The sequence below is a fragment of the Apium graveolens genome, chromosome 6, assembly GCF_009905375.1.
Source record: "Apium graveolens cultivar Ventura chromosome 6, ASM990537v1, whole genome shotgun sequence".
Taxonomy (NCBI): Eukaryota; Viridiplantae; Streptophyta; class Magnoliopsida; order Apiales; family Apiaceae; genus Apium; species Apium graveolens.
Window position 1 is genome coordinate 132,602,135 of NC_133652.1, and position 17,382 is coordinate 132,619,516.

The following is a 17,382-nucleotide window of genomic DNA, read 5'->3' on the forward strand; positions in this document are numbered from 1 at the left end:
TAATAATCTGCAAAGACCGGTACATACTATGCTTGCTTCATTATGAAGGATGTCTATTCTCATAGACATTTGTGTGGTGACATTATAGGTAGTATGTAGGTGCTTATTATAGAATAAGTTCACTGAACATGACTCACACAGCTGAACAACTGATGGAGTTCACTCATGTGTCAGCAGTTGTTCACAGAGTGATAGTTGTACAAGTGTCCTTGGACTTGAGGTCATCATAGTCATCTTGTGTACACTGAACTATGCTTTGGTTTAGTTCTTAGTCTCAAGGGACAATTATAAGGGCTTTACTGGGTATAGGAATTTGTACACGAAAATAGTGTATGATCAATAAAGGATCTACCCCTTCCAGTGTAGTAAGAGAATGTTCAATGCTGATCCACTTATGTTAGTTCAGGAATCTCTGGCCAGAGTGAATGAAATTAGAAAGGAGTTTCTAATTTACATTAAATAGAACTAAGCATAGTGAATGGGAAAGCAAGTGATTAAATAAGATAGGCTTGACACAAGTTCCATGCCTTGTATTTAATTGTGACATTGCAGGGTAGAAGGAATTAATTGTACGGTAACTACCACTAGTACAGAAGACACTTTAGAAGTCGCACCAATAGTGTCGGTTGAATAGAGAACCGACACTCTTTACTGCCTAATGTGTCGGTTAAATAGAGAACCGACGCATTTTTCTATTTTTCAAAGCTAAAGGCGTCGGTCGTTTCAATTAACCGACGCTGCAGAGTTAGAATAGCGTCGGTCAAGTTGAATGTCGTCGCTAGTTTGGTCTTCTGTGTCGGTTGGTCAAATGACCGACGCTGTTGGTGTTGCTATTGTGTCAGTTTTTTTTAGCTGACGCTATTAAGAATAATATACAGTGTCGGTTTTCTTTTTGACCGACATAAGAAGAAATAATTTAAAAAAAAGATTAAAAACAAATGCGGGTTAACATACGCGGGTGACTAAAATTTTCATCTCCTGATACTATTCCACTTTAAACCTTTCATCTCCTGCTACTAAAATTTTTCTTCAATTTCTAGGGTTCGATTGTTGGCTCTGAGAAAGGGGAATCGATTGGGTTTCGATTGTGGGGTTTTGGCTGCTGCTGCTTAAACAATCGAAGAGGGTGCTGCTTAAGCATCTTCACAAAGGTAATCCACCAACTTGCTTTCACAGTTTCTGTTTGCTATATACATACATACATATATATACACACACATGTGTATATGAATCTGTAAATTTCAGAATCTGCTTTGTTTCGATTAAATTTATCTAGCATACATCATTTACTTTATGTTACTGTTCTTGAGTTTCAATTTATTATAATTTTGATTGATTGATTGTATCAGTTGATTTTAGATTCAGATAAGTTGTATTTACAAAGTGACTCTGATCATTTCGTGTTTTTCCGAAGATGTGTTCGTTGACTTCATTATAATTGAAACATAAAGAATTGACTTGATATTATAGAAATTCAGTTTACTTGTGTAGAATGTGAAAATCGAACTCTGTGCCCAACCGTTAATTACCTGCTTTGTTTGTTTATTCTCAATAACGTAATGTAAATATTTATGCTCATCCTTCAATTAATGTTTGAACACTTGAAATTCATTGTAGTTGCTGAGTCTAACGGCTTCTGCTGCTGCTACTTCACTATTTCCTCTGTGTCATTTCGTTTTACAGGTCGAATGTAAGAGTTTTCTCTAATTTATAGATTACATCATGATCAGGTCAAACATACTCATCAAGAAAAAAGTTGAGAAACTTCTATTGTGCAATTTGGAAATGTAAAACATTTTAGCATCTTTATTTGTCACTTACTTTCCCGATCTAAATCTCTAACTGCTAATTTACAAAGGAAATGAGAACAGTTAAAATAAACACTAGGTTGCTGATATACAATAGCTGTTTATAGCTTTGTGACCAATAATTTGTCCATATTGGTTTCAGCACATTCGTCATTCAAGCTTGTTTGCGATTATCTCATTAAAATTGAGTCGTGCTGCAAATTAACCACAACCAGTCCAGAGCAGCACCTGCAAATATACCGCCCAGAAGGAATAGAACTAGAAGATTTCCCAATGCATTTTGCTCCGGACCCTGAAAATGAACACTTTGTTACTAATACGTAAAATTAAAAAACTCAAGTTTGTTACACTTCAAGCAATTGTCTGGTTGGCTTACCTTGTATCCTTTAGAAGCTACAGTCATGACACACACAGTTAGGTAACCGTTGGTTAATCCCAAGAAAGAAACAAGTAATATCATCCACCCATGATCACCATATTTCGCAGTGAAATAAAATACAGGTATAAGCAAGAAACGGGATAATATCGCAATCATGAGGCCTTTTCGAGATTCCAACTTGATAAATTCTATCAGAGGAACATATCTACCAACTAGATCCAGTACGTTGTACATTGCTATCAGAACAAGTGGATACCTGAAAAGCAGTACTGAGAAATTAGGAAGTTTTGAAAAAATTTTGAGAAATTTATCTTATCCAAGGAATCCAGTTATTAATGATAAGCTTTACTGATTAACCGACAAATAAACCTCTGAACAGTGTAAGATAAACATTATCATGGGTTGTGAACAAAAACTGAATCAGATTAATATGATTATGCTTCAAAGAAAAGATATGTGACTTCTTTTGTGCAATTTAATTTGACATAATAATTAGCCGTATAAAGTATTACACTATGTAATTGACCTGCACACTCTTTCTGAATTGCTATGTAGATTTTCCGACAGTGTTAATCATAGACAAAACCTAGTACAGTATATTGTTGGATTTGGAATAGAAAGTAATCTAATAGTTGTCTTTACGCAAATATGAAATTAAACCTTGTTCTACTGTTCAAGGAGCTAAACTTTGTTGTTCAAGGTGTGCAACCTCAAATGCTAGCAAATGACTTATTTTACTTTTGACTTTCCAAAACTATACTTCTACGGAGTGTATGCTTTTGACTGTTAGTTTTGTACTTTTTGATCTGGGTTTTTAATTTCGAAGCTTGCCTTTTTAGAGAGCTTTACTGTAAATTTTTATTTAGAGAGCGCTACATTGTCATTGGTTCATAAAGTTTGATATTAAACTTCTAAGAATGTGTAGCTCTTTGTGAATGACAGCTTTAAAATTCTGCAAACTGGTTCTCAAACTCTGTTATGGTTTGCAGGAGCACTTTGTTAAAAGAAGACAACATCTTGTAGGTCCCAATAATTCATCTCTCAAGGCTTTGAAAATTTTAACTGGCTGGTATATCCTTGTTCAGGTATGGTTTACAGGAGCGCTTTGTTTTCTCTTCTGAAACTAGATAGGTTTATTATATATGCTTGTAAATGGGTGATTTCTGTTAAGTTCTGCATATTAGTTTTCTTTCCAGGCTGCATCGGTCAGGTACAATCAGCACGCTAAAATGAATCTGAAACATTACAATCAGCACGCTACTTTGTCCTGTAATTGTTAACATAACAGAAACCAGTATGCTATTTTATATAGAAATATGAAGCAAATAACTTGTTGTTCTTGCTGTTTGTGCTCATCAAAATGAAAGGAGTATCAATCTCCCCATTTTTTATGATTATAACCTATTTAGGAGAATTAACAGCTCCCCCTAAATCCCTGCATAAAATGTTAATATAAAATCTGCTACAAAATTAATTTAATATAATCTGAACTTCTTCCATTCATTTTTGATAGAAAGAGAACATGGATCGTCTCACGTGGATGTATAAAATACCACGGGTCTCGCATGCCTATGTTAATGGTGTTAATGAGTTCATTGCATGTGCGGTAGAAAATCTAAAAAAGAAACAGATCGAACATGGAAAAGAAGACAGGATCACATGTCCATGTCGTGATTGTTATAATATGAAAAACTATCCTAATATTGACACTGTTCGTGAGCATTTATTTCGCCGTGGTTTCATGGAAGATTATACTAAGTGGATTTGGCATGGGGAGGGAATACACACTAGCAAGACTGAGACTTCTAGCAAAATTTATGAAAGTTATGGAGACAGTATGCCTCGTAATGAAGAAGATGATGCTGAAAATGATAGGGTTAAAGAGATGATGCAAGATGTTGAAGAAATCCTAGTGCACCAACCAGAAGTTCTGGAGAACTTGGTTGATGATTCTAAAAAACCTCTCTATCATGGGTGCAATGTTCAATTTACTAGGTTATCAACAACCTTGAAGTTGTGTAAACTCAAAGTAAAAAATGGTTGGAGTGACAAGAGTTTCACTAAAATGCTCAAACTTTTAGCAGAAATGCTTCCTGCAAAAAATGAGCTTCTTACTTCCACATACGAGGCGAAGAAGATATTGTGTCCAATGGGTATGAATGTAAAGAATATACATGCTTGTCCAAATGATTGTGTGCTCTTTCGCAAGGAGCATGAACATTTACACACATGTCCAAAGTGTGGAGCCTCCCGATATAAGCAGGATGGAAATAATTCTTCTATTAATGACAAGAGGCCTCCTATCAAGGTGTTGCGCTACTTACCCAGAGTGGAACGATTCAGACGTCTCTTTGCAAATTCCAATTATGCAAAGCTTGTAAGGTGGCACGTGGATGGGAGAAAATCAGATGGAATGCTCTGACACCCGGCTGACTCTCCTCAATGGAGAACCATTGATGGTAAATTCCCAGAATTTGGAGGAGAAGTTAGAAATCTATGACTAGGGCTTTGTGCAGACGGCATGAATCCGTATCGCACTCTAAGCTCTACACATAGCACTTGGCCGGTTCTTCTAACGATATATAACTTGCCTCCTTGGCTATGCATGAAGCGTAAGTACATCATGTTGACATTGTTAATCCCTGGTCCTAAAGAAGCTGGAAATAATATAGATGTTTATCTTCAGCCACTTATTGAGGATTTAAAGTTATTGTGGGATCAAGGTGAGAAGATGTATGATGCATACAGTCAGACATATTTCAATTTGTGTGCCATGATCTTCTACACTATAAGTGACATTCCCGGCTATGGTAACCTCTCAGGTTACACGATTAAAGGAGCTAAAGCATGTCCGATTTGTGAAGATGTTACGACTGATCTTCGTCTGAAGAACTGTAAAAAAAAATGTATTTATGGGTCATCGCACGTTTCTTCCACTTACTCACCCTAATCGTAAGAGGAAAAACGATTTTGATGGGACTATCGAGACTCGAGTGGCTCGTTTTCCTTTAACCGGGAAGGAGGTCTTTGAACGAGTTAAAGACATTGATGTTGTTCTTGGGAAGCTGTATAAAAAGCCAACTCCGAATAGTATTTGGAAGAAAAGATCTATATTTTGGGATCTACCATATTGGGAACACTTGCAAGTGAGACATTGCCTTGACTTTATGCATATTGAAAAAAATGTTTGTGAAAGCATTATTGGGACACTATTGAATATACCTAGTAAGACGAAGGATGGGATGAAAGCGAGGCTAGACTTGCAAGAGTTGGGTGTACGAGCTGAGTTAGCACCACAACAATCTGGTAAACGTGCGTATCTACCTCCCGCTTGTTACACTTTGTCCAGGAAAGAGAAAATAAGCTTTTGTGAGTGTTTATCAAGTGTCAAAGTTCCATCTGGATATTCCTCAAATCCTAAAAACCTTCTCTCAATGAAAGACTTGAAGCTTTTAGGTTTGAAGTCACATGATTGTCACGTGCTAATGCAACATCTTCTACCGGTTGCAATTCGAGGCATAATGCCGAGGCACGTGAGAGTGGTTATCATGAAATTGTGCTTCTTCTTTAATGTTATATGTAGCAAGGTCATCGATCCCTTGACTTTGGATAAATTGCAAGCTGATATTATAGTCACACTTTGTGAATTTGAAATGTATTTCCTATATTCATTCTTCGACATTATAGTGCATTTAGTGACTCATCTTGTGAGAGAGATAAAAATTTGTGGTCCTTTGTATGTGCGTCAAATGTATCCTTTCGAGAGGTTTCTGTGCATTTTAAAAGCATATGTGAGAAATCGGCATCATCCTGAAGCAAGCATAGTAGAAGCTTTTTCAACAGAATTTGAAAGAGGCAATTCCATTACATCACAAGATGTAAAGAAGTCTTATTATGGGGTGATTGAGGAAATCTGGGAGATTGATTACAAAGATTTCAAAGTTGCACTATTTAAATGTAAATTGTTTGATATCCGTCGTGGTGTTCGAGTGGATGAGTCAGGTTTCACTTTGGTTGACTTCAATCGGTTTGGTCATGAGGATGATCCATTTATACTTGCAACACAGGTCAAACAAGTTTTTTATATTCGAGACCCGGCTGATGTGAGGTGGTCAATTGTTCTTCAAGGTAAGCGACGTATTATTGGAGTTGATAATGTCGAAGATGAGGAAGAGTATAATCAATTTGACGAGAACCCCCCTTTCTCGATTGGCCTACAAACCACATCTATAGAAGATAGTACGGATATAAGTTATGCACGCAATGACCATGACGAAGGGGTATGGATTGATCATCAATAATGATTTGAAATACCTTCATGCCAATGAAGGTAATTTTCTACCCTATAATTAAGAACAGAAGAACTCTGACAAATTCATCTTCAATTTATTCATCTAGTGAGAGATCAGTAGATTGAGCTTGATCCTTAAGCTCTGCTGTAACCCGATATAATTGCTGAACGAGGGGTAGGCTGATCATTCTTTTCATCAAGCTTGTAGATTGTGCAACGTGAAGCTTGAGTATTTCTGTGCAATATGATTCTCACTATGATCACAGCTGGATCAATTTTTAGTCTCCTGGTATTCCTTTTCAGATTCTTATTACCTACTTCGTTTAGCTGTTTCTTCGTCCCTAGCATTGCACCCTAGTAGACACCTAGCAATTATCTTAGTGGACACAAAGTGTGTGCAGAAGTGTTGATTTTTTTTAAGTAATTCTACTTTAAAACGTTAAGTTCAACATTTCCAACCTGCAAGTCCTGAAAAAAATATTGCCTGGAGAACAGAAGCTGATATTCCTTTCTATGTATTCACAATACTCCACTGATTTTTACTCTTCTTTTAGATATTTCAAAATTTTATTTTCGAAAATCTAGTAATGAAGTTTTTTGGACCAGATCTAGTAATGAGTACAGTATTAATATCCAAAATTGAAATGATTCAGTAGTTTCTAATGTAAAACATAATAAGTGTAGAAATTAATAAAAAAATTCAAATTTTAATAGGTTTTTTAGGAATAAATATGAACGAAGTAGTAGGAGTAACAGATGGTAGTTCTGATAGAATTGTAATTATTTTTTAAAAAAAATTATAATATATTAGATAATAGTAATATATATTATAAACATAGCATGGGTGGTAGCCATGAACCGAAATAAGGTGCCTAATTAGGAGGAAGTGGGATTTTTTATTGAAATTTAGAGATAATTAAATCTCTATCAAGGTACTGTCAACATAATTTTGGACTATTAAATCTCTTGATTAGTTGGGTTGAACCCGTCAAAAAAAAGTTGTTCCTGCTTAAGATTGTGGACTTGTGATTCTTCTTTCATATTAATTCAACACTGATTCAAATCGAAATCCCGACTCAACTGGAAAATTAGTTAAATTTCTACCGTATAGATTCACAGGGTCCAGTGAATCAAACATATAGTACTTACTATACGACTGAATTATTTTGTGCTCTCAAAAGACATGACTTGAACCTGATATAAAAATCTCTTTCTAATGAAAATTTCTTTTGAATATTGCAGGTTGCAACACTTTGTCGGCTATGTGTAATACATGTAGAAAGAGGAAAAGTTGTTGCAGCTAGAGGGACTCTTTTCCCAACCAATCAGGGAGAGATGATCCATAATAACCCGATTGCCCCTCAGAATGTTAGAGTATCAGTTGATGATGTTATAACTGAATACCAATTTACTCCCCTTCCTGTTCCATGTTACGAACATGAGACAATAGGAAATGCAGCTGGTAGCTTTGTTCAATGGCCGAAGGACCTTGTGATGTTGGGACAGGTATATCTTGTTTGGTTCAATTATGAAAAGTTTCCATTAAATATAACCCAATAAATATGTCTTTGATTAGGATCCTATATTGGAAAAGAAAAAACTCCATGAGATGACGCCAATTCAAAAGTCATCAAAGGTTGAAAGTAAAGGGTCGGTGACTCCCCTGAAGCAAAGCCCTCAAGTAGTTGGTGATGACATAAATTCGAGTGATCACTGTGCAGGTTTAAGTTTCTTACTCAAAAAGATGCCCCCTTCTAAAAAATCTGATGCATTCGTTTTTGAGGAAAATAGAGATGGTCCAATATATATCACACTCGAAGATGTCAATCAGTTTTTGAGAATGAGTTGGTTAAACATACCCATTGTGGAACTGTTTTTAAAGTAAGACTCAGTCTTTCTTCCTAATTCACTTTAGAATCTATTAGCACACACATATATTGTGATAAATAATATTTGTAGGTATGTTAGCAAGTTGTGCAAACATGTTGCCATCTAGACTAGCAATACCACATAATCATGAGCATCAAAAACACAAGGACGAAGCAACTGATTACATGACAAGTCTTTTGGTTGCTAATAAGGATAAACGTTATATCCTAGCCCCTTACATCCAAGAGTAAGAATAAAATTATAGTAATTGTCATGCTATATATATTATATAATTATATTCCGGCTAATATATTATATATGTTTTTATTGTAGAGATCATTGGATGTTGCTACTTTTTTGTCTCAATGAAAGTGCTATATACGTGTTTGATTCGTTGAAAAAAGAAAGGAAGATACGGTTGACCACACCTGCACGAATGTATGTTAAAATTTCAAATTTCATGTTGTATAATTACTACATAGAACCTAGTCCTATAAGTGATGTGATGAAAGTATACGTATTTTACAGGGCATTTAAATTATATGTACCTCAAGGTGGATTGAAGAATAACAGAAAAGAGTTTATTTGGCATCACACCGAGGTTCAGGTATAACTTACTTTCGTTTGTTTATTTCACTTATATTATATGCTCCTCACTTTTTAGTTATTATATATGAATCTTGTTTGTTTATGTGTAGTGTCCCCAACAAAAAGGAGGCACAGAATGCGGTTTTTTCGTGATGAAGTACATGTATGACATTGTCATGCTTTCTCAAAAAAATGCCAACATGAATTGGAAAGTGGTAAGGAAACTAAAATATCGTAAATATTGGTTTACAATTTTTAAAATAAAGTACAAATATTTGAAGTATGTTAAATTTTGGTAGGGTCTTGGTTCTAGAAGCTATGGTAGAAAGGAAATTAGTGAGATACGAGAGATTTGGGCTCAATTTTTTACTCTTGAATGTCTATAGTCAGGTAATTTTTTTCAGTACATGTCATTAATTCATGTTCACAATAAATATTGCCATTAATTCATATTTTTTGAATAATTTATTCCATAAATGATTTTATGTACTAATATAAACTTCTTTTTTCAGGGCATGGTACTTGGAGATACAAGAAGAGAGTGCAGAACAATTACAAGAAGTCTAGATATCATCAAGAATCGAGTTAGTCTGAGGGATTTGTCATGAAAACATTAGTTTTCGATGAATTTTTGTAAATATTGGGTTGTAAACTAAAATTATGAACAATTCCAAATTTATTTTAATATAATTTGTGAACCTTTTTTAATTTTTTGGTGTAATATGTGTAGTAAACAGGATAAAAATGATCAGGAAAAAACAATTGATCAGGCAAAAAAATGCAATTATAGACCTAAGGCGTCGGCATTTTAGGACCCGGCACATTTGCTCTACAACATTTAGCGTCGGCATTTTAGTGAGACCGACGCAATTGATAAGCACAATAGTGTCGGCATATTAAGAAGACCGACACAACAGGTCTAAGATTTAGCGTCGGTTTTTTAATTGACCGACACTGTTTGTAAAACTATAACGTCGGTTGTTTAATTGACCGACACTGTTTGTAAAACTATAGCGTCGGTTTTCTTTCCTTCTGCGTGTGTTATCTAACCGACGCTAAAAAGTTTTTTGCGTCGACCATTTAACCGACGCTGTAGGCATTTACCTACAGCGTCCCCTGCATTTACTACGCTAAAAAACCGACGCCTTAGGCCTTTTTTGACCGACGCCTTAGGTCTTTTCTGTACTAGTGTACTGACTGAATAGGTTCTAGGTATTCTAAGCAGTGAATTCGTATTATCCGGATAGTCGCATATGCTGAGAAGTATTCCTCACGATGTAGAATAAATATGATTAATTAATTAATCATATTTATTGAATTAGAGAATTTATATAAATAATGATAAAATAGTTTTATTATTATTTATTTCTACTACCGGCTTAATATTGAACCTACAGGGTCACACCATAAAAGAGAATGATTTAATGGTGGAAGAATTAATTAATAATGGTTGATAATTATTTATTTATGAAATAAATAATTAATTGGAAAATTTAATAATTGATTAAATGAGATTTAATTGATTTTATATTAATTAAGAAAAGGTTTTTAATATTATTAATTAAGAATTTAATTTTTCAGAAATTAAATCAAGAGAGAGAATTATTTCTAAAGTGTTTAGAAAAAAGATTAATAACTAAAAGGTGTTTTAATTATTAATGAGAATAATAAAGGGTTAATAATAATATTTTATGGAAAAAATTTCAGCTGAAAATTTTGCTTAAAAATATACTATTATAGACCCTATTTTTGCCTCAAACCAAAAAGATTTACAAAACCCTAATTCTCTCCATCTCCTCCTCCTTCATTACATCGTTTTCTTGGTGGATACCGGTGGAGTGCTTCACACTTGAGTAGCAGCTGCTAAGGATCTCCGTTCATCATTTTTGGATCGCCATTAAAGACCTCCATCTTTCCATTAACTTAAAGCTTCTTAAGGTAAACATACTGAACTACGAATTAAATATTATTTTTCGCATGGAACCTGCGGAGGGTTTCGTTTTTTTTAAGATTTAAATTTACGTTTTCGTTGCGTTTATGTGCTAAAAACCCTTCAATGGCATCAGAGCTACTTGCGAAAAGTTTTTAATTCGTTTATGTGTTTAACTGTTTTCGATATATGAGCATGTACGTGATTCGCCATGATTTGATGTTGATATAATATGCTTATATATGTATGGTTTTGAATATATGATATTCATGTGAGTTGTATAATCATAAGATGATTATGTAATCTGTATATATACTGATATATACATGATTTATGTTTGTTCTAATTATGAGAATCATATTAGATACGGATTCTGAATTGGCTGCTGCAGGTTTGCTGAAATCTGGGTCTGGTGTCCGATTTACGCATACCCTATTCCATAGGTAAACGAGCGTCTGAACAAAACTGATAGCCTATGCTATTAACGACTCATCTGTAAGGCGTTTGACGTCGTTTACTGCCCGTAAACAGTGATTCTTATTTTTCTGATTTGATTCTGATTTTTCTGATTTTTGTCATATTTTCTTTTTATGATTAGATCATGGATAATATGATATGTTAAGATCAGATTATATGTTTTAACATGCTTTTATGTGTTGTATGAGCATGGTGGATGGTTATGGCCTTTCGACCTTAGTGTAATGGTTTTGGTTTTGGTTTTAAATACGACTTGCATGTCGTCAATCTTTGTAATCATAAATCTCGAATGTAACTCGAGTTATTCTTGTAAGTTCATTAGATTAGTTTTACTTTCAATCATGTAATGTAATTGAAGACTCAAGAAGGCTATCCAATGGAGGTGATACAAAGAAGAAGACGAGGCATACAAGAAGTCTAAACAAAGAAGAAGACTTATGGAATAAGTAGTTGTATTTATTTCCATCACCATATTAGATTGACCTTGATCTTTATCATGAGCTTGATAAAGATCACATATGATGGGGCCATAACCAAACGTATTTACTTTATTGCACTTTACATTTACTTGTTTATTTAATTTTATATATGAGATATATGCCTATATTTACCATGCGATGATAGATTTAGGTGAACTTAAATCAATATAAGGCGTGCTCTAGATAATCTAGAATAGGAATCGTTTCTTGCCTTAACAATAAATATTATGAATACGATCATGAGATTCTTGTGTTTATGAAACACGTAATTGAATATAGATTTTCAATATTGAGAGAAAGGATGATTCTGTCAATAACAGATTTCTATCTGTAAGAAAGGGTTATTAAGTGACGTCTCTTGACAATGCTCCACCCGATCTGGGAATCATCTGATTATCGATTATTGATTTGAAATATTTAATTTAAAAGGAAGAATCTCTTTATAATATGATTATGATTGTAACGTAATATAATCCCTCTAAAATTAAATAATATCAAGTAGTAATTGGCCAATGACACAACGGGCTTGTGTCGGTCATAGCCTTCCAACATGGTAAAAAGTGGTTCTTATTTTTAAATCATTGTCGTTTTGTGCTACAGCCGAGGGCTTTGATTTCGAAATAAGAAATACTTGTCTATTACATAGAGATGTGTACATTGAATTAGAATCTAAAGTTCGGTACGTGCTACAGTCGTGGGCCGTTGGAGACTGATTCAATTGTACGAAATGTTGGGTTAGACTTGACTTAGAATATTGAGTTTGTCGTGCCACAGCCGTGACTCAATTATTCAAGAGGCTAAACTTATATTAGGGAATAACATAAGATGTAATTGACAAGAGTTGTCTGCATATTGAACATCACATGATGTTTCTTGCCACAGCCGAGGTTGTGTGATGAAATGTAGGATCCCTATTCCCACTAGCATTATGAATGCTTAATTTTCACTTAGGGGGTTGAAAAAATTAGATAAACTAGTGGGAGACACTTATGAATAAAGACCCGATTCATATAGTATTTTGAAATGAAATTGAATATTTGCTAAGTGTTGTTATGTGTTTATCATTTACAGATTTACTATATTCGTCATGTCTTCTGCACTATCACTCCGAAGTATACTAGATGCTCACAAGTTGACTGATCCTAATTTAGCTGTTTGTTTTCACTGTAACAAGTTGGGACACTGGAAGAGGAACTGCAAGGTTTACCTTACAGAATTGAAGAATAAGAAGGGTAGTAATACTACCGCTTCTGATTCAGGCATGTTCATGATTGAAGTTAATATGTCACTAGGTCAAATTTCTACTTGGGTATTAGATACCGCCTGTGGTTCTCATATTTGCAATTCGTTGCAAGGACTAAAGGGAAGTATGACTCTTGAAAAAGATGAGGTGATTCTACGTATGGGCAATGGAGCAAGGGTTGCGGCCATATCTGTAGGATCATTTAGTTTACATATGCCTACAGGCAAGACTATTATTTTGAATAATTGTTATTATATTCCCTCTATTGTGAGGAATATTTTTTATATCCCTATGTTGGATTTGGATGGTTTTTCATTTATTATTAAGAATAATGAATATTCTATCCTTAAAGATAATGTTCTTTATGGACGTGGTATTATAAATAATGGTCTGTATGTATGTGACGTAGAGCATGATTTACTTCAGATTGAACAAACTAATAAAAGAAAACGAGATGATGAAAATATGACCTATTTATGGCACTGTAGGCTAGGTCATATTAGTGAAAACAGACTGCGGACATTGCATAAGGAAGGGTTACTTGACCCCTTTGATTTTGAATCATATCCTCCATGCGAGTCTTGTCTATTGGGTAAAATGACCAAATCTCCATTTAATGGACATGGAGAGAGGGCTGCAGATTTGCTAGGATTGGTACACACAGATGTATGTGGACCAATGTCTACGCAAGCCATGGGTGGATTTTCGTACTTCATTACTTTCATAGATGATAGATCTAGATTCGGATATGTGTATTTGATGAAACACAAGTCTGAAGCCTTTGAAAAGTTCAAAGAATATAAACATGAAGTGGAGAAATAAACCAAACACAGTATTATAACTCTTCTATCAGATCGAGGTGGTGAATACTTGAATGGAGAGTTTCTAGATTATCTCAAAGAAAATGGTATAGTCTCCCAGTGGACTCCTCCATATACTCCACAGTTGAATGGGGTATCTGAAAGGAGAAATCGAACTTTGTTAGACATGGTTTGGTCCATGATGAGCTATGCGAATCTTCCAGTATTCCTATGGGGTTATGCATTGGAAACCTCAGCATATTTACTGAATAAGGTGCCTTCCAAATCTGTTCCTCAAACACCATATGAGATATGGAAAGAAAGGAAACCGAGTCTTAAACACGTTAAGATTTGGGGATGTCTAGCTTATATCAAGAAAGTTGACCCAGATAAGCTGGAATCTCGATCCGTAAAATATAATTTTGTGGGATATCCTAAAGAGACTTTGGGGTATTACTTTTATACCGATCATCGGGTGTTTGTCTCCAGACATGCTACCTTCTTGGAAAAGGAGTTTATCCTTGAAGGAAACAGTGGGAGCAAAATTGAACTTGATGAAGTTCAAGAAGCACAAACTACTACGGATCAAGTGGAAACACCTGTTCAGACTGAACAACCTTTTGTGGAACAGCCCATTCGTAGGACAGGGAGAGTGTCTCGCCAACCTGAGAGGTATTATGGCCTTGTCATTGAGAATGACAATGAGTTATAAATCATTGATGATGACGACCCTGTGACCTATAATGAGGCTATGAGTAGTGTTGACTCAGAGAAATGGTATAGTGCCATGAAATCCGAAATGTAATCTATGTATACCAACCAAGTATGGACTCTGGTTGAGGCGCCTGAAGGTGTTAAGCCTATTGGGTGCAAGTGGGTGTACAAAAGAAAGATTGGAGCAGATGGCCAGGTGGAGACATATAAGGCCAGGCTCGTGGCAAAAGGATTCAAACAAAGGCAAGGGATTGACTTTGATGAAACTTTTTTCTCCTGTAGCCCTGTTAAAATCAATTCGGATTTTGCTTGCGATTGCTGCTTACTACGACTATGAGATCTGGCAAATGGACGTGAAAACGGCCTTCCTCAATGGGGAACTTGAGGAGGAAGTGTATATGACACATCCAGAGGGTTTTCTTTCCAAGGGAAATGAACACCTAGTGTGTAAGCTGCTGTGAACCATATATGGTTTAAAGCAAGCTTCTCGTAGATGGAACATCCGTTTTGATGAGACAATCAAAAAGTTTGGTTTTATCAAAAACATAGATGAACCATGTGTCTACAAGAAGGTTAGTGGGAGCGCGGTAATATTTTTGTATTATATGTGGATGACATACTTCTTATAGGAAATGATATACCGATGCTACAATCAGTCAAAGTATGGCTATCAAAGAACTTCACCATGAAGGACTTGGGAGAAGCATCCTACATTCCCGGTATGAAGATCTATAGAGATAGATCTAGAGAATGATAGGTCTTACCCAGGGTACATACATCCAGAAAGTGCTTAAAAGGTTTAGCATGGAAAACTCCAAAAGAGGTCTCATACCGATGAGCCATGGAGTGTCCCTTTCCGAAAAAAAATGTCTCCTAAGACACTTGAGGAAAGAGAGCGTATGAGTAAGATTCCTTATGCTTCAGCAATAGGATCTATCATGTACGCGATGTTGTGTACAAGGCCCGATGTTGCTTATTCAATTAGTGTGACGAGCAGATATCAGTCCAATCCAGGTGAAGACCACTGGAAAGCAGTGAAAAACATCCTTAAGTACTTGCGAAGGACTCAGGACATTTTTCTTGTTTTTGCTGGTGAATCTGAGTTGAAAATAGAGGAGATGTCAACGTCGAGAGAGTTGACACACATAACAATGTAGCAGACCCACTCATAAAGCCACTTTCTCAAAGTCACTTTGATCGTCATAAAGATAAGATGGGTATTAGATACCAGAGTGATTGGCTTTAGTACAAGTGGGAGATTGAAAGAGATATGTCCTAAGTCCAATCATGTATGAGGATTTATGAATAACTTTTATGTAATCTGTTTTGATTTCATTGATATTAATAAAAGACTTGTTTTGTTTTTATTACGGGCTCTATCTATTTAAATGTTTAAATAAGATATACCACAGTTTAGAGTAAAGCTTTTTAAGGATTATGATGAGATCATAATAATGAGACCAAAAAGATGATAACTCTAAACTTAAATAGTTCCTGGTCGTAGGATTACTAACTGGTAATTAATAATCCGTAAAGATCGGTGCATACTATGCTTGCTTCATTATGAAGGATGTCTGTTCTCATAGACATTTGTGTGGTGACACTATAGCTAGTATGTAGGTGCTTATTATAGAATAAGTTCACTGAACATGACTCACACAGCTGAACAACTGATGGAGTTCACTCACGTGTCAGCAGTTGTTCACATAGTGATAGTTGTACAAGTATCCTTAGACTTGAGGTCAATATAGTCATCTTATGTACACTGAACTATGCTTTGGTTTAGTTCTTAGTCTCAAGGGATAATTATAAGGGCTCTACTGGGTATAGGAATTTGTACACGAAGATAGTGTATGGTCAATAAAGGATCTACCCCTTCCAGTGTAGGAAGAGAATGTTCAATGCTGATCCACTTATGTTAGTTCAGAAATCTCTGGCCAGAGTGAATAAAATTATAAAGGAGTTTCTAATTTATATTAAATAGAACTAAGCATAGTGAATGGGAAAGCAAGTGATTAAATAAGATAGGCTTGACACAAGTTCCATGCCTTGTATTTAATCGTGATATTGCAGGGTAAAAGGAATTAATTGTATGGTAACTACTCACTGAATAGGTTCTTGGTATTCTAAGCAGTGAATTCGTATTATCCGGATAGTCGCGATATGCTGAGAAGTACCCCTCACGATGTAGAATAAATATGATTAATTAATTAATAATATTTAATGAATTAGAGAATTTATATAAATAATGATAAAATAGTTTTATTATTATTTATTTCTACTACCGGCTTAATATTGAAGCTACAGGGTCACACCATAAAAGAGAATGATTTAATGGTGGAGGAATTAATTAATAATGGCTGATAATTATTTATTTATGAAATAAATAATTAATTGGAAAATTTAATAATTGATTAAATATGATTTAATTGATTATAAATTAATTAAGAAAAGGTTTTTAATATTATTAATTAAGAATTTAATTTTTGGAAATTAACTCAAGAGAGAGAATTATTTCTAAAGTGTTTGGAAAAAGGATTAATAATTAAAAGGTGTTTTAATTATTAATGAGAATAATAAAGGGTTAATAATAATAATATTTTATGGGAAAATTTTCAGCTGAAAATTTTGCCTATAAATATACTATTATAGACCCTATTTTTGCCTCAAACCAAAAAGATTTACAAAATCCTAATTCTCTCCATCTCCTCCTCCTTCATTACATCGTTTTCTAGGTGGATACCGGTGGAGTGCTTCACACTTGAGGAGCAGCTGCTAAGGATCTCCGTTTATCATTTTTGGAT

At 34.8% G+C, this 17,382-nt stretch overlaps 2 protein-coding genes across 2 annotated transcripts; both read left to right on the forward strand.

Moving 5' to 3' along the window:
* The first annotated feature begins 3,709 nt into the window (after window positions 1-3,709).
* On the forward strand, window positions 3,710-4,609 carry LOC141665456 (uncharacterized). The gene has a single exon (XM_074471441.1). The coding sequence runs from the start codon at window positions 3,710-3,712 to the stop codon at window positions 4,607-4,609; it is 900 nt and encodes a 299-aa protein (XP_074327542.1).
* Window positions 4,610-5,099: 490 nt separating this feature from the next.
* On the forward strand, window positions 5,100-6,488 carry LOC141665458 (uncharacterized). Its single transcript, XM_074471442.1, has one exon. It carries the CDS (start codon window positions 5,100-5,102, stop codon window positions 6,486-6,488), a length of 1,389 nt encoding a protein of 462 aa, XP_074327543.1.
* The last annotated feature ends 10,894 nt before the right edge of the window (window positions 6,489-17,382 follow it).

Excerpts from the sequence above, each read along its gene's own strand:
- LOC141665456 (XM_074471441.1), top strand. The coding sequence starts at position 3,710 with ATGGATCGTCTCACGTGGATGTATAAAATACCACGGGTCTCGCATGCC.
- LOC141665458 (XM_074471442.1), top strand. The coding sequence starts at position 5,100 with ATGGGTCATCGCACGTTTCTTCCACTTACTCACCCTAATCGTAAGAGG.